The sequence below is a fragment of the Lodderomyces elongisporus genome, chromosome 3, assembly GCF_030384665.1.
Source record: "Lodderomyces elongisporus chromosome 3, complete sequence".
Taxonomy (NCBI): Eukaryota; Fungi; Ascomycota; class Pichiomycetes; order Serinales; family Debaryomycetaceae; genus Lodderomyces; species Lodderomyces elongisporus.
The window spans coordinates 1,882,143-1,906,607 of NC_083675.1; the positions used below are offsets into that span (position 1 = coordinate 1,882,143).

The window sequence follows — 24,465 nt, forward strand, 5'->3', positions numbered from 1 at the left end:
TGTTTTTGTTTGTTTTTAAACAATTATGAGTTGACCTGGTTATTTGCGTTTTGTCGGTTGCTTGGTTAGTTGTACGTTTTTATTCTTTGTTTTTTTTTTTTTTGTTTTTTTTTTTCAGATGAAGCTTTAAATCTGCACAGTAAGGGTTAAGCGCCAAAAACGCCAAAAGGCCAAAATCTAATATGGATACAAACAATTAAAATAGAACTAAGGTTTTCCAAAGCAGCCAATTGTCTTCTACTCCCACGTAGATCTACTTTCCTTAGGCCGTTGCACATGATATTCTAAAATAAAACATTTTGACTAACTACAAAGTACATATGAAGCTGACTCATCAAGATACTTTTTCTTCAGTTTCTTCCCTCTTTTTCCCCTCCACCTCAAGTACCCTTATGAGTCCCACTTTCCAATTTAAATAAAGCTATATTTCCCATTTCCGATTCTATTGGAGAGCCACATTACATTTGTCAGCAGAGACAAAAGAGACTTGGCCCTTTTTCAGTATTTGATTAGTGGATATATATATATATATAAACATATATACATATATATACACGTACTTTTCTTCATTGCAGCCAATTGCCATAAATAGTGCACCAAAGGAGACAAATACAAGGGTTTGCAAATATAATTTCAAAATCTACACATTAATACCAAATTTCCCTTAAAGATACCTTCCCTCTACATATTTAATTAACTGCTTAAAAAAAAAATTTAAAAGTAGGCACACACATACACACATACACAAGCAAACATGTCTTCAAAGTCGAAAAACGCTAAAGGCGAATTATTTGATGAAATGGTGAGCTCTATTCTTCCCTCGTACTCAATGTTCACGTCTACTGTTGGTGTCAATGCTACAGTACCAGAATCGGATCGTGATCAAGAAGATGAGAATTATGTTCCACCACCAAATTATGATTCTGCTAATACCGACTATCAATATAGCATTGCTTCTTCAAACACAGCTGCTAGAGCATTATCCGTAGTGACTCCACCCACTACTGTTGCTGCTTCAGTTTCAGTTTCTGCTTCAGCATCAGCATCAGCATCAGCATCAGCTTCTTCTTCCTCACAACCTCCGTCTGTTCCAACAAACGAACTAGCTCCTCTTGATACCGTGGCAAGTACTGCTTCCTTCTCATCCTCCAACCCTTTGATTGTGACAGATGAGTACAATTGGAAAGAAACAATTTTAGATAATGTCCACAGAATGCCCAATATGACGTTTGAGGATCACGTGCTTCCCAAATCAGTCGAGATCAAGATTTATTATACCAAGGATGTTGGCGAAGTTAACAAACAACCAGAGATGATTGATCCGTCACTCTTTGAGTATAAGCAAGGCGACTTGTTAAACGGGTACGTCACAATCAAAAACACCTCAAGTAAACCAATAAACTTTGAAATGTTCTACTTATTATTTGAAGGAAACTTTATGGTTTCAAATACAAAAGACGTTAAGGACCCGATCCCAGTAAAAATCCAACGATTTTTGGAAATGTTTGACTTTTATGGCAGTTGGAACGAGGCGCATATCAATCGGCTAAAGACAGATTGCGAAGATCTATTCCATGGATGCGTTGGAGATGTAATAGATCCTTTAGATGGATCATATTTATATTTTTGTCCCAAGAGAGAATTAGTGCCCAAAAGAACCTACAAGAGATTTTTCTCATTTCGCATTCCTCATAAGCTATTGGACTGTGTATGCAATGAGCACAATTTGTCACTGCACGTAGAATTGCCACCCACAATTGGATTATCCAGATGGGAATTGCGTCATTACCCCGAGAGGGCCAAATCAAAATTACAAGACCTTTCACTTTACGACTCTTCAGTCTCATATGGTGTTATGGCAAGATTTATTGGTCGAAAGTCGAAATGGGAACGAGAGTTTGGAAAATTTGAACCTCCTAGAAGAGAAGAAGATGCCAAGTTGGTCAACTCAACTGGTGATGAATACATCATTTTGAAAGAAAGAACAAACTATATTCGTGTAGTTGCTGAAACCAACTTGCATAGCGAGCTGGAAAAATTAATGAAGAAAGTGGAAAACAAGTTGCTATTTGAAAATTTGCTTGCCAGAGTTGCAGAGAGAATTGAACATGGCAAGCGAATGTTGAAGGTTTTGGAGTCCAGCAGCAACACACCAATATTTTCCCAAGAAACCGATCTTCTTCCACTGTTGACACAAACTGAAATTAACGCAGCAAAATGCAGGCAACTATACAAACCCGATGTTGAACATGTGCGAGACATAAAGTCAAAGATTAACCGCGATGATAATTATGAGGTTGTGATACCATATGTGAAAAGGTCTTTGACAGGAGATAAGATATTGGGTGCTATAGACATGACCACTCCCAAAGCAGAGTACCATCTCGACTATATCCCACCATTAAAGTTTCGTGATGGCGTAGAACTTCTGACTGCTTTAAATGTGAACCCTTGTTGGAAGTTAAATGTACCAATTAGTTTAACTGTTACCGATAGTTCAAAGAGCAAATCATTCAAACCAGTCATGATTAAGGAAATTTCCGTTGAGTTGGTTGCGCAGACCCTCAGGTCGGCAAAAAAACCAATTGCAGTTGAATTGAACCACGACTTGATGTTCAACAAGGCAACAAACAACCATCGTTGTTTCGATGATAAAGACACTTTCCGAGAAAATGTTGTTAAGCCATTACAGTTTCAAGCAAATGAACTCTACCAGTTATCGAAAAAAATAGGTCTCGACTCGTTTCGTATTGAAAGACAGCTTGTCGATGATATTAAATCCATTTGCCAACTAGAAGAAAAAGCAATGAAGTTGACAATAAATGATGTTAAAGTCAACAATAAACAATTCAATTCTAAAGATATCACATGGGAAGTCGACCCTCTGCAAACCACGGGGTCAGTAAAGGCTTCTACTAAATTAAATTTGTCATTAAATTTGGATACCATGAAGGTAAAAGGTTGTCCAATGGGTGGTAAGAACTTTAAAATATATAATGTTGTTAACTTAGTGCCTAATTTCCAATCCTGTTATATGAGCAGGTCCTATCACTTGAGCATCACTGTGATGTTTTCAAACAACGATTGTGCAAGAGTCAAGGTCCCAGTATTTATCGACAAAGTCGATATGGAATAATTTAGTGTCCTTTTATTTAATACTCTTTTCCATTAATTAATTGGTTTTTTTAATAGTTTTATTTTTCAACTTATTTATACATATATACATAAATATATATTATCACGATAGCCTTATAGATGATACTTAATAATAACTTAATTTCAATTTCTATTAAATAATAACAAAAAGAAACAAGAATAAAGAAAGAAAAGAAATTTATACCTAGTGTCTCTATTTTCTACGATTGGCTTTTTAGGTGAAAGATGGTATGTGTGTGTGTGTGAAGGGAAAGCTAGACGAAGTTAAGGCAAAGAGTTAATTAACGAGTTAAAAACGAGAAGCCGCTTAACTTTTGAATTTGGCGGAAAATATTATAGAGGGATCAAAATGCCAGAAAATAAAAAAAAATAACGAATAAAAATATTTGGCAGTCTAATTCTTGACAAAGAGAGACTTTAAGTTCTAAAACGTGGTTATTTGATTAACAATAAAGTAGATTTCAAACAACATCAGCGGGCTGAAGTTGGAATAAACTAAGTCTAAATTGATACCAAGGTCTCGTTTAGTATTTTATTCAACCACTGGCCGATAAACTTGTTAGTTCCAACATTCTCACTATTTTCCTCCCTCCCCCCACACACAATGTCACACCGCATCGCCGCCTTGAAGTGTTTCTGTCAAATTAATGCCACAATTTTGTATTTTTATTTTTTCGTTTATTTTTTTTTTATTTATTTTTTTTTTTTCAACTTTTTCTTCTCCCTTTCAAATCCATGCTTCGGAGGTTATTTCTTAATTTTACACTTGTTCTTCAGCAAGCGAAATTTCAATAGTTTTACACACTTGCAATAATCTGCACGGCTCTACTAAGAAATAAACCAGATACGAATTATATCATTTTTTCCAAAGAAAAAGCTAAATAACTAGATTCAAATATTGCAAAGTAAAGAAAAGAAAAGAAAAAAAAAGAAAGAAAGAATCAAAAGAAAGAAAAAAGACTCTTTCATTATCACGGGGGATAGTCTCACATCAAAAATTTCACCACCGTTTGATATCCGTCATTTTCTGCGTTACCTACATAAATAACTTTATTCTCCTTCACCCACACTTTTACCCAAACCAACAATGACCCCTAAGGCCAAAGAGACTAATTCAGATATCTTTGATGAAAGACTTGGCACTATACTACCGTCATACTCCATGTATGCCTCAACATTGGGGCTTGATGCCTCTGTTGCTGAAAGTGGCCAAGATCAAGATGTGCCTCCACCAAATTACGATTCCACCTCGGTACCAACAGCACCAACAGCACTAACGACTATGCCATCTACTCCAACATCATTGACAAGTCCAACCACCCCAGCATATTCAAATGGACTAATGTTAACACCAAATTTGTCGCATTCTTCTTTACCAAATTCGCAATCTACAAGTCCCGTACTACGACCGCAGAGTCCAGAAAGGGGCAATAGCAACTCGCTAGTTCCAGTTCTACTGGCTCCAGCTCTTGGGAGATCGGGAACTCCATTGATTGTTACTGATCAATATAGTTGGAAAGAGACAATTTTGGACAATGCTCATAGGATCCCCAATTTAACTTTTGAGGACCACGAGATTTCTAGATCTGTTGTAATCAAAATATATTATACCAAGGATATTGGAGAAATTGGGAAGGAGCCCGAGATAATTGATCCTTCATTGTACGAGTTCAAGCAAGGAGATTTGTTGAATGGATTTATTACTATTCAAAATACATCGGATAAACGTATTCCTTTCGATATGTTTTATTTGTTATTTGAAGGGAACTTTATGGTTGCCAACTCAGCCGATGCGAAAGATACAGTGCCAAAAAAGATTCATCGGTTTTTGGAAATGTTTGACTTTTCAGGAAGCTGGAATACCGGGTATATCAATAGACTAAAGTCAGAGACAAGAAGTGTGCATTATGGTGCCGATGATAATCCCCGCGATCCACGAGACGGCTCGTATCTATTCTTTGTTCCAAAACGTGAGATTTTACCAAATAGAATTTATAAACGGTTTTTCTCGTTTAGAATTCCTCGCAATTTATTAGACACAGTGTGTAATGAGCATAATCTATCGCGACACATGGAGTTACCACCAACTTTGGGGTTATCGAGATGGGAGACTGCACATTGCCCAGAAAAGGAGAGGACGAGGCTACGGGACTTTTCAATTTTAAATTCGTCAATATCTTATGGTGCAATGGCAAGATTTATTGGCAGGAAACTGAAATGGGAGAAGGAGTTTGGTAAATTTAAAGTTCCCAAAACTCGTTTCAATGCAAAATTGGTTAATCCTATTGGTGATGAGTATGTGATTTTAAAAGAGTTGACAAATTTTGTTAGAGTTGTTGCTGAATCCAATTCTCCTAGTGAACTGGAAAAGCTTATGAAGAAGGTTGAAAATAAATTATTGTATGATAACTTGATCAAGCAAGCCGACGAAAAAATTGAGCTGGGCCATCGGTTGATCAAAGCCCTGAAGAATACCAAGGCGGAGTTCAATTTTCAAGCGGGACAAGAAATGACTCAAGAAGAGATTGATTTGGCAAAAGTGAGACAAAGTTATAAGCGAGAAGTTGATACAGCGCGAAGTTCAAAGTCTGGTATCTTTTCCAATAAAGACACAGAATATTACGAAATGTTTGTACCCATTATCAAGAAACACTTGACTGGGGCGAAAAACATGGGTGTGCTTCAGGTAAAGACCCCCAAAATCGAATACCATATCTCATACATACCGCCACCAAATTTTAGGGAAGATGTGGATCTTAATTTGGCACGGGACTGGAACTTGTCGATTCCCATTGAAATGGTTGTCACGTCGCGTTCATTAACGGAAAAGTCATTTAAGCCACCTACAATCAAAGAGTTTAATGCCGAGTTTGTAGTTCATACAATCAGTTCGATGAACTACCCTATTGGGCTTGAGTTTAACCATGATCTTGTTTACAACAAGGTTCCACACAATTATAAAGAATATGAAGATAAGGATACATTCAAGAAAAATATCGTTCAGCCAATTAAAAAACAGCTTGAAGAGTTGCACACTATTTCGCACGTTTTGGGTTCGGAGAGGTTCCGTATGAACAAGCAGTTGCTTCATGATTTGACATCCATCAGCGAGTTGGAGGAAAAAGTGATGAAATTGTCTGTGTTGAATTGCAAAGTAAATGGCAAGAATTTCAAAAATGAGAATTTGCCGTGGGTTATTAAGAAAGAGCCGCAATTGAATACGATTACTGCAAAGGCATCATTTGATTTTAATGTAAACCTAGAAAAACTTACATTGAAAGGCAGTAGCAGCAACCCAGAAACAAAATCATTCAACACCATGAGTTTAGTTCCAAATTTCCAAGCATGCTATATGTGCAGGTTTTACCATATTAATATCAAGATACATTTAAGTGGAGGTGATTGTGCAAGGCTCAAAGTACCTGTTTTTATAGACAAAACTTAAGAGGGGAATTTTTCTTGTGAAGCACTTTCAGAGTGTTACTAAAGTGAGTAGATTTTGATAGACTAATGACTGATGATGACATTTTTTAAAGTTAGCAACGTTTTTATTTTGCTTTATTTTGCTTTATTTTGTTTCATTTCTCTTTTTCCTCTTTTGTTTCTTGTTTTTTTTAAAAAAAGAACGAGGCACAGTTCTATGGCAAGCCCGAATTACATTTTTCATGTAGAATATATCGTTGAATGCATGGGAGTAGGATGAAAACAGACCAAATAATTTACAAACAAACAAACAATTGCTAAAGGAAAGGGTTCTTTTTCATCGGTGTTTCTTTTCTTTTCCGTTTCTTTTGTTTTTTTTTCAAATAAAAAATAGAAATTCTAAAAATTGCATGAAATGATGTCACACTTGTAGAGGAGAGCATTAAGCATGGTAGATATTTAATGCTTGCCAAGTTGACCAGAAGAAATAAATGATTTTAAAAGACACAAGGGAGATGGTAAAGTTAGGGGAAAAGCAGTTGTGGTAATAGTAATAGTTGTAGTTGTGGTAGTTGTGGTAATAGTTTTGGTAGGTGTAGTTGATATTGTGGTTAGGAGAATGTTATTTATTGTATACTTTGCACGCAGCCCCTGAATTTCCGATATTGGCTTTAACTCATGCAATCACCTTTTCCATCCTCTTTTTTTTTCTTCTTCTTCTTCTTCTTCTTCTTCTATTATTTGTTTGTTTGTTTGTTTGTTTGTTTGTTTTACTATTAGTAGGTTCAGAGACCAATAAAACTGACGTCATGAGACTCGACGAAACATTGTTGATGCCAATAGCAATTGAGTCAATTGGAGGTCTCCTATATCGATGTCCACAATGTGATGTAATGCCACACCCGAATTTCAGATGAAACAGTCCATTTGGCAAGTGTGGTGTAGACTATGTAAACTATGTAAACTATATTGGATAGTGTATGTCCAAGTGTGTATTTTGGAGGAAAAAACGCTTTAGCTTGCTCTCTGACACTGTGTCATTCTGATTGTTTTTGGCTCTGTTGTCTGTATTGGTAAAATACTTAGAGAAAGAATTACACAAAAAAACCACACCCCAAAGTTTGGAGAACATTTTTTCTTCAATACTTTTTTTATTTAATTTTTATTTTATTTTTTATTCTTATTTTTTATTTATTTTATTTTTACTTTTTTTTTCGAGGGAAAATAAACAATTTCACACTTTATTTCAAAATGTTTACTTTTCTTTCTTTTGGGAGTGAGGTAGGGGGGTTGAAGACAAAACACACCACCAATACCAACCACTTAAGACTGACCCAACAACTTCTTTGCCCCCTCAATTCCAAAATAAATTGAAAATTGCTTGGTTAATGAATAGGTACAATTCGAAATAGCAACATTTGCTACCGAACTTTCAATTGTGGCTTGCAATACCAACAGCTCGCATCAAAGTGAAATTTTCTCTCTCTTCCATTCTCTACTGCTTTTTATTTTTTATTTTTTATATTCTTTATTTTTTATTTTTTTATTCTCTATTTTTTTTTTTTTTTGCAACTTTGCACCCATTTTTTAGGAATAGCAACATAGTAGAAAGTAAAGTAGACAGTGTTCTTGTTCTCCTCACAATAGAAGACTGAACAAAGTAGTGGAAATACAATTGCTCTTTATTTTGTTTTAATTTCTCCCCCCCCTTTTTTTATTGCCCTCTTTTACATTTATTTATTTTTATTTTTTATTCTTTATGTTGCAAAGAGCAAACTTAAATATTAAAGTAGGGGGGGGGGGGAAGAGGAGGAGGTTATTAATAGTGTTGGTAGTTGTAATAGTAATAGTAGTAGTAAAAGAGAAGAGGAGAGTTAACAAAGGAGAAGAATAGATGATCATGAAGCGCAAGCTTAAGGGTACCGCAATGTTGACAATTGCGGTAAAACGTGGCTCTTACCAAAGCAATCTTTGGAAATCTCAATGGCTCAATTGTGGAGCTGAATTTGGAATATATAAAGAGACCAATTCTTCCATCAATCTGTCTCTAGATCCAAATCTCAAATCTTCTTTTTTCTTTTTTCTCTTTATATCTTTTTACATTACAATCAATATCGAATACTTCTTCATCACAGCAAGAAATATAGATATAGAATAATTACTACAACAACAACTACATTTTTTTTTTTAAACAAAAAAACAAATAACTTCAAACTTACACAATGGGTTTAACCGACAAATTGAAAGGACTTAAAAAGGACGACGTTGATAACGCCAACCAACAAGCTGGTAAATATGCCGGAGGTAAGGACGGCCAAACAGGTACTGACTTTGCTCAAGAAAAATACCAAGAACGTTATGGTAACAAGTCTTCTTCTGGTACTACTGGTTCAGGCACAGGCTCAAACACCGGTGCTGGTGTAGGCAGTGGTGCCGCTGGTGCAGGTGCTGCAGGTGTTGGTGCTGGAGCTTACGGTGCAGGTCAATCCGGCTCCCACGGTACACACGGTACCTCTTCAGGTACTACCGATGCCTACGGTAACCAAACCACCGGTTCACATGGTACACATGGTACACATGGTTCAGATGCTTATGGTAATCAATCCACCACATCATCGTCTGGCTACGGTGACAAGTCATCCTCGACTGGTTACGGAAACCAAGGTTACGACAGCACCTCGACTTCTGGTCAACATGGTCACCACAGCGGTAACCACCACTCCTCAACTGGTCACTCTGGTACAGGTACTGGAGCTACCGCTGCTACTGGAGCTGCCGGTGCTGCAGCTTACGGATCATCTGGTCATGGTTCAGCAGGCCAATCGGCTGTAAACTCTGGTAATGCTGGTTACAGTACTACCAATCCATCTACAAGCAATGCACCATACGGTTCTGGTGGTGACGGTTTGCCAAGCAAAACTAGTGCTGGTGAATACAACCAAACTGCACACGGATCTCATGGTACTCATGGTACTCATGGTACTCACGGTACCACTGGTACCTCTGCTACTTCTGGCGCTTATGGTAATGAGTACTCACTGGGTCAACACTCTGGTACTGGTTCAGGTCTCACTGGTCACCACGATTCATCCAAGCATGCTACTGGTTCCAACTACAACAACACCCAAGGATCTAACTACGGTACAACAGGTTCAGGATACGGTTCAGGTTCAGGTTCAGGTGTAGGTGCAGGATCCACTGGTACTACCGGATACGGTTCTTCAGGTACATCAGGTTCCTCATCTGGCCACCACTTCAAGACTGGTAACGACACCTTGGATGCCAAGATTGCTCAATTGCCAGACCACTTGAAGGAGGAAGCACACCGTGAATTCAACAAGGGTTACGAAGCTGCTAAGTCCCAATACAGATCATAATGGTACTGATGTGCCAGTATAAATTTATAATTTATTATTTTGTATTTGTATTCTATTTTTATACAGTTTGTATACTTTGTTTCAATTGAATAAATTTAAAAATTTGAATTTGAAATTATTACTGAAGTTTAAAATAATCATATATTGTAAATGAAGTAGAGGAGAAAGTAGAAATCAAATGGAGGGCAGCATTTATAATGTCTATTTTTTTTTATTTGTCTGCCGGTGAAATTTTTTTAGCAAATATCAATATCCAATGTAGTTTAAAACACATAACAAAGCATTGTGATGATGAATGTTTGTAAAGTTTCAATGTTACCAACATGGTAAATTATCAAATGATTAATTGTAGAAAAGAAAAGGAAAAGAAAGGAAAAAAAAAGAATAAATGCAAAGAAAAGAAAAGAAAAGAATAGTAGAACAAAATTATTGGGTCAATGTGCTTTTTACCTTTTTCTTGTCCATTTTCTTTTTTTTTTTATCGAAAAAAAGTGTTTTTTAATCTATATACATTATTTCTATTGGTTCGTGACAAGTTGCTTTGTAATCTCTTCAAGCCCTTTCATAATCTTTTCCCCAATAAACTCTTCTGCCACATCCTTCCCGTGGTAAAAATTGACTGCTCCAATTAAACTGTGTACAAGCTGACCGCTAACTTTTAATTCACCACTAGCTTCAAAACTTGCTGTAGGGTCTCGAGATACCCAAAACATGGTTTTATTTAAATTTTCGACTTTGGCAAAATATCCAGCAGCATCTCGTCCGCTAAGTTCTTTCGAGTAGAGACTGCCCAACTTGGTCAAATCCTTACCTTCAATTTTGATCTTATCTGGAGTAGTTGATTGTTGATGTATAACGTATTTTGCCGTGTATAATTTGAGTAGCTTAGAGCCCATCACCGATAACTTGATATTGTATGGCTTCATTCCATTACCAAAGGATTTGTGAGTAATGATTTGTAAAGCTACATCATCGGGTATTTGATATTTCGAACCTAAAAAGGATTTGATCAGACTTAAGGTTTGGTCATTAGCTCCGTATTGCACACCCTTTTGGTTCTTGAATACCTCCTTGGGGTCTCTTTTCAAACCTTCTATCCTAGAACCGCTATGCAAGTAAATTGATCTCGTGAATGTCTTGTTGAAAGTGTTGAGAAAGTTGGAGGAGTTAAAGGAGTTAAAGTTGGAGATTGTGGTTGGCATTCTTCTTCTTAAAGTTTGTGTGCTTGAAAGCTGGCTCAGCCTGCTCTTCAAAAGGTTGTTTGATTGCACAACCGACCGTACGCTCATTTTCGTTTCACAGTATTATAAATCTCTTGTGTATCCGTCTTCTTCCAAACTATAGCTTGCTGAGTTGGATTTTAAATATGGTATTAGACGTTGACAACTATATGCGTTCTTTTCTTTACACTTTTTCTATTTTTTCTTTGGTTTTCGTTTTCGTTTTTCGTTTTCGTTTTCGTTTTTTTTTTTTTTTTACATCTGGTGAGAAATGCAACAAATTTTTTTTTTTATTACCCTCTTCATGTTTTTCCCTAACTGTTGATTTTTAACTGTGTGAAACAAAGAGACAATTTGTATTTGTATTTGTGAGTGCGAGTGCGAGTGAAAGTGTTTAATTGTTTGTTAATGATATTATACTGGTGAAATGCGAATGGTAGCGATACTATCACCTAAAGATATGTTTCTAAGATGAGACTCTCTCCTCTTCCCAGTCTTGATCCAGGTCATCTCAAATATGTACGACTTACTTCTGGAATAACTACAGCTTTCACATTCACAAATCCCATAAACTACGAGTAATTTATTCAACCAATAAGAAAAAAACAAAACACAAACATTTTAATATTTTACCTATAGTCACTGCATCAACTTTATTTTATTTTGCTTACACAGGATGGATATTTTCAGGATTCTTAGTAGAGGTGCCAGTATCAACAAGAAAAAGGATCAAACGTCTACCAACTCATCACTTATCAAACTGTCACTGCCGAGTACTGCGAATAAACATGAACATCTTCTTGATGAGGTCGAGAGAGAAACAGACTTTTTCAGAACAAAAAGTCACCGCAAACTGGACGAACCATCATCAAAAATCTTAAAGTCCAAAAACAAGGACGAAGAACGTGAATCTGTTGCAGAAATTGTACCTCCACTTGAGTTAGAAAGTGAAGAGGACGCAAGAGTTTTCCGAAATCTGCATAAATCGAAAGTTACAGGTGATGATATACCAATTCCAATTGGGTCATTTCAAGATATGATTGGAAGGTTCAAAATTGATAAAAGGGTGCTCTCCAATTTGTTAGACGCAGAGTTTGTTGAGCCAACACCCATTCAGTGCGAAGCTATCCCCATTACATTGACCAATAGAGACCTTATCGCGTGTGCACCAACTGGTTCTGGTAAGACTTTGGCATTTTTGATACCATTACTCCAACAACTCGTTTCTCAAAACGTGCTGAAAAACCACGGCATAAGAGGACTCATCATTTCACCAACAAACGAGTTGGCTGTTCAAATATTCCAGCAGTTGGAAATTATCTCCAAAGGTAAAGGTCTCAACATAGCAATCTTATCCAAGCAGTTAGCTGGTAAAATAAGTAATGACGTTGTCAAGGCCTCAAAATATGATATCCTTGTCTCTACCCCATTAAGACTTATCGATGTTGTCAAGCTAGGCAAAGTTGACCTTTCAAAAGTCACTCAACTTGTTATTGATGAGGCAGACAAATTATTTGATCATGGATTTGCCGAGCAGACAGATGAGTTGTTATCCCATTGCACAAACGTCAAGATTAGGAAATCCATGTTTTCAGCAACGATCCCTTCAGGTGTCGAGGAAATGGCTCACTCGATCATGAAGGACCCAATAAGGGTCATTATTGGCCACAAAGAAGCAGCAAGTAACACGATTGAGCAGAAATTAGTGTTTACAGGAAACGAAGAAGGTAAATTATTGGCAATCAGACAGATGATCCAGAACGGTGAGTTTAAACCTCCCATTATTATATTTTTGCAATCGATTACCAGAGCCAAAGCTCTTTTCCATGAATTGGTATATGATAAGCTCAACGTCGATGTCATACATGCGGAGAGAACCCCAAAGCAAAGAGATGAGGTGATCAAACGTTTTAAAAATGGTGATATATGGGTTTTGATAACAACTGATGTTCTTGCAAGAGGTGTCGACTTCAAGGGCGTTAACATGGTCATCAACTATGATGTACCTCAGAGTGCCCAGGCTTATGTACACAGAATAGGTAGAACTGGTCGAGGTGGTCGTTCTGGAAAAGCTGTTACATTTTTCACAAAGGAAGACGACAAGGCTGTCAAGCCAATAATCAATGTTATGAAGCAATCAGGATGCACAGATGGACTCAGCGATTGGATGGAGGATTTGGGAAAGCTTTCAAAAAGAGAAAAGCGAGCAGTTAAGACGCATGAGATTGAAAGGAAAAAGATTAGTACAGTACCGAGTGTTATTAAGCAAAAGAGGAAACAAAGACAAAATATGATTGAGGCTTCAAAACGAAGGAAGCAAGCCGAGTCAGAACAATAATGTAAGAGTATACATTACATATAATAGATACGTAGATATAAGTAAATTTTTTTTTTTAAAAAGTAAAGATAAACATATATATATATATATATATATATATACAAATAAATTTATAAATATTTATATAAAGTGCTAAATCTCAACTTTCCCACAAAACTTGTAAGCAAATTCAAAATTCAATTTGCAAAAGAATAGATTATTCTAGAATGTAATATACATGTTTCTCATCTTCATCATGACCAATGTCTTTTTTCTCTCCAAAAATTCATTCTTCTACTTTCTTCCTTAATGGTGGTGCGAGTTGTCCAATTTTGGGTAACCAAATAAGCTTCTTCTTCCAATGATTTCACCGAGTGAAAAGAAACCGACTATCTGGACACCGTAAACACCATATTGGACTGCTTGTTTAGTGTCTGGTCTGAATTTCTTAGCTTGCTCAATCAATTTTTGTTGTTCTTGGGGTGACTTGATGAGCTTCACAGCACATTGGTATACGGATTCAAATTGTTTCCCTGTTGGAATGCCCATGCCTTCTTTTTGAATGACATTCTTTGATAATTCTAAACCAACTTTGCTCCAGTAGATAGACTTTGTCACAAGTTCATTTGACTTGGAGATCAAGGAGTTAGCAAGACCAGCTGCTTTTGATACAATGGCGGACATGTCTAGTGATGTGTATGAATATGTGTATGTGTGTAGTTTGATTGGAAGGTAGTCTCTACAATTCAGTCAAAATCTCTCCGCCTATACTTCTGTTGAAAAATTTCCCACTAGTTTTTTTTTTTTTTCCTTTTCCTTTTCCTTTTCTCTTTTCTCTTTTCTCTTTTCTCTTTTCCCTTTTGCTTTTTCTCTCGCACAATGTCTGTTTTTCTCTTTCTCTTTTCGTCCTTCGCTTTAGCTTTAGCTTTAGCTCTCGCACTTTGTCTCTCTACAAGGGTTTGTGTTTACCAAATTTAGTGCCGAGTAATTCAAATTAGGGAAACAGAGAAAGCAAAAAAAAAAAATATAAAACAAAAAATAAAAAATAAAAATAAAAAACAATAGTGATTTGGTAGAGGCTTCCTGACCAATAAGATCATGTGTATCCTTCGTCGCTTTTACCTACTAAATTTTTATTATTTTTTTGTATTATACAAACAATCAAATAATACACCTTGATTCTTGATTCATTTTATTCTTTTTTTCTCAATGTTTCTTATATATATATATATACAATAAAGGTGTGATAGATGCAACAAGAGTACTACAAGAGCAAACATTCCATTACTAGTGAAATGCTTTACTAAAACATTAAAATAGTTTATTACATGTAAATCTAAAGTTGGACACCGAATCTATCGGGCCAAATAACTGGAGCAATTAAGCTCCATCCGTAAAGAATAAAACAAACCCATGAACTTACAATCTTGACCCAACTTGCAAAATAAGTTCTACCTACGGGAACAAAATCACCGTAATCATCTTGCTTTACATTGATTGTTAACAAGGTGGCCACGTATTGTGTCGCCATGAAAAAGATGAGATGGAATAAGGAATAGTTGTATTGAACTGAAGCCTTCTCTTCGTCTCCGGTACTTTCATCGTCATACAAATCTTGCTGCGTTAATGCACTCTCTGGTAACGACCCTTCGTCAACAGCTTGCTTAATAGCCTGGTATCTCATTTCGTTCCTAATCGCTGGTTGACTCGTGGTTGCCATTGCAGTAGATAATGATCCCGACCCAGTGGTTGCAATATCGTGCTCGGTGCTAAATGCAGAATTGGCAGCTGCTCTCGTTGTAGTATATGCAACAGCAATAAATGTGAAAAATGCTCCTAGAACAACACTGGCTGTTCTAGTCCCTCTCGATCTAATTAATGGATTACAGAATTTGTCATCTGGCTCTGAAGCTACTGCAGACATCACCAAATAGGTGCAGTAAAACACCACCATCGACGATTGCGCCAACCCAGCATGTGAATTGTACTCTTGCACAGTATTGTGGATCGACATTCCGGATATAATAGTGGCAAACACTACATTCAAGCTAATTGCAGTTTTATTCATTGAACAACCTTTACCGGCAAAAAACCAGTACATAACAATTGTTAATATGATACTGGTAATATACATGGTAAGCGTTCCTCCAATTAATAGTTTCTTCCAAAAACCAGCATCTCCTTCTCCCGTTAGCTCTTCCATCTCAATCTTTTCCAAACACGTTTCGGCCCATGCATGGGCAAAATCAACCAAGAGGATAAGACCAATTCCCAAAAATATCGTTGAAAAGATTATGGCAATATGATTTCCGTAAAAAACAAAAAATTCATCTGGTATGAGGATAAAGTTGATGAGTATAAAGGAAATCCAAGCGAATATTTTCATTTTCCAGGCTCCATTTTGTATTACTGCTCTTGGGTTACTTGTAGACTTGACATCTATAAGCAAAGCAGCCAATATAAGGTGAAGACATCCAAGAGCAAAATTTATCCTATGCACGGAAGTAAAGCTTATACATTGACTCCCATCGGGTCCACATCGAATATTTATAAATCCAAAGGATGCTTTTTCAAGTTTATGCACAATAAACGGGGACAACGCTATCCAGGACAAAAGTGAGTTTATAAGTAGTATTATTGCATACGTGATTCTCGTCATTATTGATGAGCTAAATGTACCACCAATGGATGTGCAGAATGCTGAGCACGCAGCTGCACCAAAGCACGATGCCAACGATGATATCGGCATCAAAGGTAGTGATATTGCTGCACCCATACTGCGGTTGAATTATTAATTATTTTTGGTTTTTCTGATAAAGATATTGTAATTGTTGTAGTTGTTGTAGTTGCAGTTGTTGTTGCAGTTGTTGTTGCAGTTGTTGTTGCAGTTGTTGTTCTTTATATATGATTCAGTTTACAAACAGGCAGTGCAAAGGTAAATAGATGGGTAAAGGAAGGGGGGTTAAGAGATTCGAGGCAAAAACGAAAAAAACAAACAAACTTCATATTGCGTTGTTTGTGGCTGACCCCTCATTTTTTTTTTTCGCAAATTTCAGATCTTCAGGCTACCAGATTTGATTACTAGAAAATTAGGGAGAGAGAAAAGTAACCAAAAATAAGAAAAAAAAAATCATAAAAAGATGAGATAAGCAAGGCTTTCTCCGATCGATTATTTTGCTTATCTAGACTAAGTGAAAAAAAAACATCATTAGCAACTATGTCATTTAGAAAAAGAGGCGAAATCGTAAATGGCGGCGGTGCTACTGGCAGTCCCGGTGCTGGTGCTGGTGCTGGAACAATAGGTGGCCCCAGAGGTATGCCAACTCGAGTCCAACAAGTACCATTAACAACCAATAGACAGTCTAGTTTCAGTACTATTGGGCGTCCCATCCCATCCTTATCATCCGTTTCTTCATCTAACTCTGCAATTCGTACTTCTGGTCCTACCCAACAACACAGAGTAGCATCGGTGAAGCTGCGAGATGCTATAGAGGATGACTTGTCTATACGAATAATGCAAAACCCTGGAGTTCGACCCTCGTTGAGCAATTCCCAACCAACAGTACTGACGGGCAGTTCAGATCTAGATAAGATCCTTTTGCATCAAGGATTGCCAATTGGAAATTCTATTTTGGTGGAGGAGTCGGGAACGACTGACTTTGCCACTGTATTGTTAAGAGCGTTTGCATCGCAAGGGATAATGCATAATAGGATAGAGCCAAATACTTTGCATTCGCATGTGATTGTTTTTGGAATGTCACCATACTGGTCAAATGATCTTCCAGGATTGTACAAGGGATCGTCGAGGGAGCAGAAAAAGGCCAGAATTGCCGAAAATGAATCAAAATTGAGTGTTTCAAATATTGCACACAACTCGAATGTAGCTAGAGATGAACTGAAGATGAAAATTGCTTGGCGGTATGGACTAAATAAGAAAGCTGAAGAACTGGGGAAGAATAAAGATGATGCAACAAACACTGCATACGAGCACTACAATAATCAATTCGACATCACTCAGAAACTTGTGCCTGGTCCTAGTCCTCAAGAAATCTCGTATGTTCCAATGTCGAGTTCAGCAACGGCCATTATTACCCAAATTGAGAGTATTATCAAGACCCAACTTAGATCCAATCCATTAAAAGTTATTAGATTAGTTATCCCAGGTTTGCTAAATCCATCATTATATCCACCTACATTTAGTGGCCCTACTGTTATTTTCCCATTCGTACATTCCCTTAGATCTTTGTTACGTCGATATGAGAACAATCTTGTAGTGATAGCTTCGCTTCCACTTGATTTGTTTCCGAGGTCCAGCTCATTAACTGGTATATTTGAAACGTTGTTTGATGCAGTGATTCACTTGCAGCCATTCAATCAAGAAATGACCCAATTGATTGAAAAAGCCTACAAAAACGAGCCCGCTAAAATCCAACAGGGTTTGGTGAATATAATTAAGTTGCCTATCTTATCAGAAAAGGGATTGATGATGGTTCATGACGGAGAGTATGCTTTTAAGAATGGAAAGAAGAAGTTTGAAATTGAAGTTTGGGGTATTCCAGTCGAACACGATTCAAAAGAAGATGAAAAGAGTAAAGTCACGCCCGAAGGTGGTCAAACTACCAAAAGCATTGATTTTTAGATTTTTAGATTTCTGTAGGGTAGATGTGTGTTTAATATATAATTTTTTTTTTATTTTGTTATTTCTTCCTTTTTCCACACCCTTGGTCTGAAATTTTGTAGAGGCACAAGTAAATATAGATTTAATTGTGCAGTGGATTATTCAAGTAGATTTTGACATTATCGTCTGCTTTATATTATTTCTTTTTATATTTTATACTTTTTTTTATATTATTTTTCATTTTTTCGCTGTTGTATTATATATCACTGCAATAGAAGATGATATCTAGTCTCCATTTGGTTGCAAAATCCACCAAACCTTTATATTCATTATACATATCACACTTTCTTTTATTTTTTTTTTCTCTCTCTTCTTTTCAAGTATTCTACACCACCATCAACATTGAAATTGTTTATAATTATGGAAGTTGCAAATCAAGTCCAATCCATTGATATACTTCAAGATCATGGCATTAATGCTAGTGACATTACCAAACTTCGCAGTGCTGGTATATGTTCTATTGCTGTATGTGTGTGCGTGCCTGTGTGTGTGGATGCGCATGTGTGTGTATATACATAGTGGAAACCCAAATTCTATATCATTTCATTTATTATTTTCTTCTTCAATTGTTTCCAATCCCTTGCTTGCGACATGACAATTTTTCAGTGATTACTAACAAGGTATAATTATAGACAGTTTTGTCCACAACACGAAGAAACCTTACCAAAATCAAAGGGCTTAGTGAGGTAAAAGTTGAAAAGATTAAAGAGGCAGCAGGAAAAATCAAGGTATGTAGATAAATATAAAATCATTCATATTACTCTGGTATAATACTAATCCATACCAATTAGACTACGGGCTTCATTCCTGCTACTATCCTAGCGGAGCAACGACAAAGAGTGTTTACGATAACTACCGGTTCCAAGCAATTCGATGAAATTCTTGGAGGAGGAATAACCTCCATGAGCATTACCGAAGTATTTGGTGAGTTTAGATGCGGTAAGACGCAATTGTGTCATACATTGTGTGTTGCTGCTCAATTACCAAAAGACCTTGGAGGTGGAGAGGGCAGAGTTGCGTACATTGACACTGAAGGAACATTTAGACCCGAACGAATTAGGGCCATAGCCAACCGTTTTGGAGTTGATCCTGATAATTGTCTTGAAAATATTTCGTACGCTCGAGCATTGAACAGCGAACACCAGATTGAACTTGTTGAGCAATTGGGCAATGAGTTGGCCGAGGGTACGTACAGCTTGTTGATTGTCGATTCAATATTAGCATGTTTTAGAGTCGATTATTCAGGTAGAGGCGAATTAAATGAAAGGCAGCAGAAACTAAACCAACACTTGAGCCATTTGACAAGACTCGCTGAAGACTACAACATAGCCGTGTTCTTGACCAATCAAGTGCAAAGTGACCCTGGTGCGAGTAGTTTATTTGCTGCGGCAGACGGTAGGAAACCAGTTGGAGGACATGTTTTGGCTCATGCATCAGCAACAAGGATCTTGTTAAGAAAAGGGCGAGGAGAAGAGAGAGTTGGTAAATTGCAGGACAGTCCCAACATGCCAGAGAAAGAATGTGTTTATGTAATTGGTGAAGGAGGGATTAAGGATAGCGAATGATGGTTTGGGTATCAAGATGCTCTCTTTTTATTTTTATTCTTATTTTTAGTTTTATTCTATTTTATTTTTTGGGTTTTGTTTCATCTTCGTCCGTTCCGTGAGTGCGTACAAGTGTGTATAAGTGTGCAAATCGGTGTCTCAATGAGTAAGTGAGTGAGTGAGTGAATTAGTTAGTTAGTTCGTTAGTTTTCCTAAAATGTAGTGTTCTTATTCTATACTTTAAAATTAATTAATCCCAATTTGGAAATGAGATTACTTGCAAGACGCGTTATTCATATTTTTGTGTTAACGAAAAAAATGTTTGAGTTTACAATTTTCGTTTCTTTCCCTTTCTCGCACTTTTTTTTTTCTCTCTCTCTCTCTCTCTGTTTCTTTATTTCTTCTTTTTCCTCATGATTTGAATGTTGTTATATATTTGCACGGTTCTTCTAGTTTTCTTTTCTTTTCTTTTCTTTTTTTTTCTTCTTCTTCTTCTTCTTCTTCTTCTTCCTTAATTTGAAGAAAGATATAGCTGGCGAATTCAAAATAAGAATTGCTTTTCACAGAAAACAAAATAAATCTAATAATAAACCAATTAGCTAAAGCTTTAGTCAACAATGTCGTCTTCACCACCACATGGCAGTAGTAATAACCATGATTTTGATTCCACAAACTACAATGGAGACTCCTTAGATCGAAACTCTGATTCCATATCCCAAAGTCAGCATCAACAATACAACCAACAACAACAGCTGCAACAACCACCTGCAGTCCCTTCATCACCGCTATTCTTCAATTCTTCTTCACAGCCAAATTCAGAAATTGGAAATTCACAAATACATAGGAGAAATGATGTATCATCACCGTTGCACTACTCCTCGTCGGTGCATCATACCTCAGATATGGGAAACTTTAGCTCTCAGCGTACTAGTCGTGTTCATGATGTTGACAGAATCATGAGAAGACATCAAAGAAGTGATTTAAATGACGGTGCTTCATCTCCTCTGCGTAGGACTTTTACGCAAAGATCCACACAACCAAGTCTATTATCAACATCATCAGTCATGAATACAGATTCAATGGAACCCGACGAGCCTGTGAGAGTCATTTGGGGTACCAATGTCTCGATTCAAGAGTGCTCAAATCTCTTTAAAGAGTTCTTGTTAACGTATAAGTACAAGTACAGAAAGGAAATGGACGGTAAGGACATCGAGCCAGAAGACCACGAGTTTTATTACCAAGCAAAATTGAGAACCATTAGAGATTTGGGGTTGACCAATCTCAATTTGGATGCTAAAAACTTGCTTAGTTACCCTCCAACCAGAAAGCTTTATCATCAATTGATCAATTACCCACAAGAAATTATTCCAATTATGGATCACACTATCAAGGATTGCTTAATTCAAATAATCAATGATGATACTGAAGGTGAATCAGGAGGGCTAGGTACTGGAACCGGTACTGGAGCTGGAGCTGGAACCGGAGCTGGGGCTGGAGATGGTGTTGGGGCAGCCTCTGTTGCTGCAACAGCAGCAGCTAGTCTTGATCAAATTGAAAGCAATATCTACACCATTCGTCCTTACAACATTAATATGGTTGAGAAGGGAATGAGAGAGTTGAATCCAAACGATATCGACAAATTGGTGAGTGTTAAAGGGTTGACGTTACGTTCTACATCTATAATCCCAGATATGAAAGTTGCATTCTTCAAATGTAATGCTTGTGGCCACACTGTGGGTGTGGAAATTGATCGTGGTGTTATCTCCGAACCAACAAAGTGTCCAAGAGAAGTCTGTGGTCAGACAAACTCCATGGTGTTAATACACAATAGATCGTCATTTGCCGATAAGCAAGTTATAAAATTACAAGAAACACCAGATTTGGTACCGGATGGTCAAACTCCACATTCGATCAATTTGTGTGTTTATGATGAATTGGTGGATACTACTCGTGCAGGTGATCGTGTCGAAGTATGCGGTATTTTTAGATCACTTCCGGTAAGAGTGAATTCAAGACAACGTGCATTGAAGAGTTTGTACAAGACATACTTGGATGTGGTACATATTAAAAAGATTGACAAAAAGCGTCTTGGTGCCGATATTACAACTTTGGAGAATGAGTTAACAGAGAAAGATCAAGAAGTCGAACAGACGAGAATGATTACCCCTGAGGAAGTTGCCAAAATCAAAGAAGTTTCTCAAAGAGATGACTTATATGAGGTTTTAGCCAGATCATTAGCTCCCTCAATTTATGAGATGGATGATGTTAAAAAGGGTATCTTGTTGCAATTATTTGGTGGTACAAACAAGACATTTAAGAAAGGTGGTAGGTATAGAGGTGATATCAATGTCTTGCTTTGTGGTGATCCGTCAACGTCGAAATCGCAGATATTGCAGTATGTGCACAAGATAGCACCAAGGGGTGTTTACACCTCGGGTAAAGGTTCCTCGGCAGTTGGTTTGACTGCATACATAACAAGAGATATTGATACCAAGCAATTGGTTTTGGAAAGTGGTGCCTTGGTGTTATCAGATGGTGGTGTTTGTTGTATTGATGAGTTTGACAAGATGAGTGATTCTACTAGATCCGTGTTGCATGAAGTTATGGAACAACAGACTATTTCTATTGCAAAAGCAGGTATCATTACCACTTTGAATGCACGAACTTCCATATTGGCATCTGCAAATCCGGTAAACTCTCGTTATGACCCTGATTTGCCAGTGACCGCCAACATAGACTTGCCACCTCCATTGTTATCGAGATTTGATTTAGTATACTTGATATTGGATAAGGTTGACGAGAAGATAGATAGACAATTGGCTAGACATTTGACCGATATGTACTTGGAGGACAGACCCGACCGAGTCACCAACAATTTTGTGTTGCCCGTTGAATTGTTGACTCTTTATATTCAATATGCAAAGGAAAATTTCAACCCGGTGATGTCAGAGGAAGGTAAGAATGAATTAGTTCGTGCATATGTGGAGATGAGGAAGCTTGGAGAAGATGCCAGATTCTCCGAAAAAAGAATTACTGCAACTACAAGGCAATTAGAATCTATGATCAGATTAAGTGAAGCCCACGCCAAGATGAGACTATCACCAACTGTCGAATTAATTGACGTTAAAGAGGCAGTGAGGTTGATCAAGTCAGCAATCAAGGATTATGCGACCGATCCGGTAACTGGAAGAATTGATATGGATATGGTTCAAACAGGTACAACATCACAACAACGAAGGATTAAAGAGGATTTGGTCAAGGAGATTATGAAGATTATTGAAGAAAATAATAACTTGATCAGATTCAATGACTTGAGTTTAAAGATAAATGAACGAAGTTCTTTTCGGATTGAGAATAATGATATCAATGATGCTCTAAAGCGATTGGTGCAAGAAGGTAAAATTGTCGAAACTGGAGACCACCACAGACGTACTATTAGGAAAATAGCCCTCATTTAGTAGCACAAGAGTGCGTTACGAGTCTTTCTTCTATGATATTCAATTTATATTCATAATTTAATGATTTACCATTTTTCTTGTCTTTTCTTTTCTTTTTCTTTTTTTTTTCTCTCTTTTTTTTTTTGAATCTTGAAACATCATTGAATACGTCTTTGTTTGTTATCTCTTTCTCTATTCTTCTTTTTACATTTCGTCTAACATTTTCTAATGCATTTCCTATTTCTCTTCTTCTTCTTCTTCTTCTTTCTTTTCCTTTTCCTTTCATGTTATGTTTTGTTTTTACTCATTAGAAATATTTAATATTCATTTTGTTAGTTTGTATTAACACATTTGTATAATCTATAGGAAATTACCTTGTAGCTTTCCTTGCACATTCTCATTCTTGATATCAACATCTTTGGTTTTCAGTATATTTCCAACTGTTGATCCATTTGTATATACCGATACCTCACCTTCTGGTTGCCCATAATCGCTTTGACCAATATTCTTAGCACCAATCTGAGAAATCTCTTTTGTACCAGCTTGAGTAGCGTTATTAGCCCCACTCTTTATCACACCAATTTCTTCTATTGTATCTTCATTTGCCATTTTTAAAAACTCCTCCAATTGCTCGTCAAATTCAACATCCACCATCAGCCCGTATTTCAATCTTGTGAAAGTATTGGCCAAATTCAATTCTTTTGCCAAATCAACAGGCTCACCGTTTTTTAATTTTTCAATAACACCACGTAATATTTCAAATTTTGTAGAGTATGATTTTTGCAACTGTTCAGTTTCACGACGGGCCTTGAGTAAGTCGACCATAATCGATGTAGTTATTAGTGCAAGAATAAGTGATTTAGTGGTTGGTGTCTTTAGAAGGGAGTAGAATTTGGGACGTGGACGGATGTATTGAGCCGATGACGTAGTCGAAGATGAGTTGTACCGACGTAGCTTGAGATTCACCCTGCTAAAGCGAAACATCATAGATAATGTTGTGTTGTATTTTGTAACGTATGCAAATTTACCGTAACTAGATGTTTATCCTTTTCGAATATGTGTATATCTTTTCTGGCAATGATGCAAACAATGTGCGTAGGTTTTCAATCTTTTGTGGGACCCACTCTTTTCCAATACAGGGTATATGAAAAAAAGAAGGCACGAGAAGGAGAGAAATATAGCTAAAACGCACATACACACACATATATATATATATACATATACATACAGACACTCTCATTCTCTCCATCCCCCTTCACTTCTATCGCTTAAAGAAAAAGAGAAATATATTTAAAACCCAGATTTTTTTCATT

The 24,465-nt window shown here is 36.9% G+C and overlaps 11 protein-coding genes across 11 annotated transcripts; 7 read left to right on the forward strand and 4 right to left on the reverse strand. All coding sequences in view use genetic code 12, as the record gives it.

The window, feature by feature from the left end:
• Nucleotides 1-754: 754 nt before the first annotated feature.
• On the forward strand, nucleotides 755-3,136 carry BUL1_1 (ubiquitin ligase-binding protein bul1; the record flags this gene model as incomplete). The annotated part of the gene is made up of 1 exon (XM_001525537.2): nucleotides 755-3,136. The coding sequence occupies one exon, from the start codon at nucleotides 755-757 to the stop codon at nucleotides 3,134-3,136; it is 2,382 nt and encodes a 793-aa protein (XP_001525587.2).
• Nucleotides 3,137-4,243: 1,107 nt separating this feature from the next.
• On the forward strand, nucleotides 4,244-6,601 carry BUL1_2 (ubiquitin ligase-binding protein bul1; the record flags this gene model as incomplete). Its single annotated transcript, XM_001525538.2, has 1 exon — nucleotides 4,244-6,601. One exon carries the CDS (start codon nucleotides 4,244-4,246, stop codon nucleotides 6,599-6,601), a length of 2,358 nt encoding a protein of 785 aa, XP_001525588.2.
• Nucleotides 6,602-8,801: 2,200 nt separating this feature from the next.
• Nucleotides 8,802-9,956, forward strand: PVL30_003007 (uncharacterized protein; the record flags this gene model as incomplete). Its single annotated transcript, XM_001525539.2, has 1 exon — nucleotides 8,802-9,956. One exon carries the CDS (start codon nucleotides 8,802-8,804, stop codon nucleotides 9,954-9,956), a length of 1,155 nt encoding a protein of 384 aa, XP_001525589.2.
• A 518-nt stretch (nucleotides 9,957-10,474) lies between these two features.
• On the reverse strand, nucleotides 10,475-11,245 carry PVL30_003008 (uncharacterized protein; the record flags this gene model as incomplete). Its single annotated transcript, XM_001525540.2, has 1 exon — nucleotides 10,475-11,245. One exon carries the CDS (start codon nucleotides 11,243-11,245, stop codon nucleotides 10,475-10,477), a length of 771 nt encoding a protein of 256 aa, XP_001525590.2.
• Nucleotides 11,246-11,852: 607 nt separating this feature from the next.
• ROK1 (RNA-dependent ATPase rok1) lies at nucleotides 11,853-13,514 on the forward strand (the record flags this gene model as incomplete). The annotated part of the gene is made up of 1 exon (XM_001525541.2): nucleotides 11,853-13,514. One exon carries the CDS (start codon nucleotides 11,853-11,855, stop codon nucleotides 13,512-13,514), a length of 1,662 nt encoding a protein of 553 aa, XP_001525591.2.
• Nucleotides 13,515-13,799: 285 nt separating this feature from the next.
• Nucleotides 13,800-14,177, reverse strand: ATP20 (ATP synthase subunit G atp20; the record flags this gene model as incomplete). The annotated part of the gene is made up of 1 exon (XM_001525542.2): nucleotides 13,800-14,177. The coding sequence occupies one exon, from the start codon at nucleotides 14,175-14,177 to the stop codon at nucleotides 13,800-13,802; it is 378 nt and encodes a 125-aa protein (XP_001525592.1).
• Nucleotides 14,178-14,829: 652 nt separating this feature from the next.
• Nucleotides 14,830-16,269, reverse strand: TMS1 (Membrane protein tms1; the record flags this gene model as incomplete). The annotated part of the gene is made up of 1 exon (XM_001525543.2): nucleotides 14,830-16,269. The coding sequence occupies one exon, from the start codon at nucleotides 16,267-16,269 to the stop codon at nucleotides 14,830-14,832; it is 1,440 nt and encodes a 479-aa protein (XP_001525593.2).
• Nucleotides 16,270-16,710: 441 nt separating this feature from the next.
• Nucleotides 16,711-18,132, forward strand: ELP4 (Elongator subunit elp4; the record flags this gene model as incomplete). Its single annotated transcript, XM_001525544.1, has 1 exon — nucleotides 16,711-18,132. One exon carries the CDS (start codon nucleotides 16,711-16,713, stop codon nucleotides 18,130-18,132), a length of 1,422 nt encoding a protein of 473 aa, XP_001525594.2.
• A 399-nt stretch (nucleotides 18,133-18,531) lies between these two features.
• Nucleotides 18,532-19,736, forward strand: DLH1 (carboxymethylenebutenolidase; the record flags this gene model as incomplete). Its single annotated transcript, XM_001525545.2, has 3 exons — nucleotides 18,532-18,636; nucleotides 18,804-18,899; nucleotides 18,963-19,736. 3 exons carry the CDS (start codon nucleotides 18,532-18,534, stop codon nucleotides 19,734-19,736), a joined length of 975 nt encoding a protein of 324 aa, XP_001525595.2.
• Nucleotides 19,737-20,332: 596 nt separating this feature from the next.
• On the forward strand, nucleotides 20,333-23,173 carry CDC54 (MCM DNA helicase complex subunit; the record flags this gene model as incomplete). The annotated part of the gene is made up of 1 exon (XM_001525546.2): nucleotides 20,333-23,173. The coding sequence occupies one exon, from the start codon at nucleotides 20,333-20,335 to the stop codon at nucleotides 23,171-23,173; it is 2,841 nt and encodes a 946-aa protein (XP_001525596.2).
• Nucleotides 23,174-23,512: 339 nt separating this feature from the next.
• Nucleotides 23,513-24,356, reverse strand: PVL30_003015 (uncharacterized protein; the record flags this gene model as incomplete). Its single annotated transcript, XM_001525547.2, has 2 exons — nucleotides 23,513-24,185; nucleotides 24,349-24,356. The coding sequence occupies 2 exons, from the start codon at nucleotides 24,354-24,356 to the stop codon at nucleotides 23,513-23,515; spliced, it is 681 nt and encodes a 226-aa protein (XP_001525597.2).
• Between the last annotated feature and the right edge of the window lie 109 nt (nucleotides 24,357-24,465).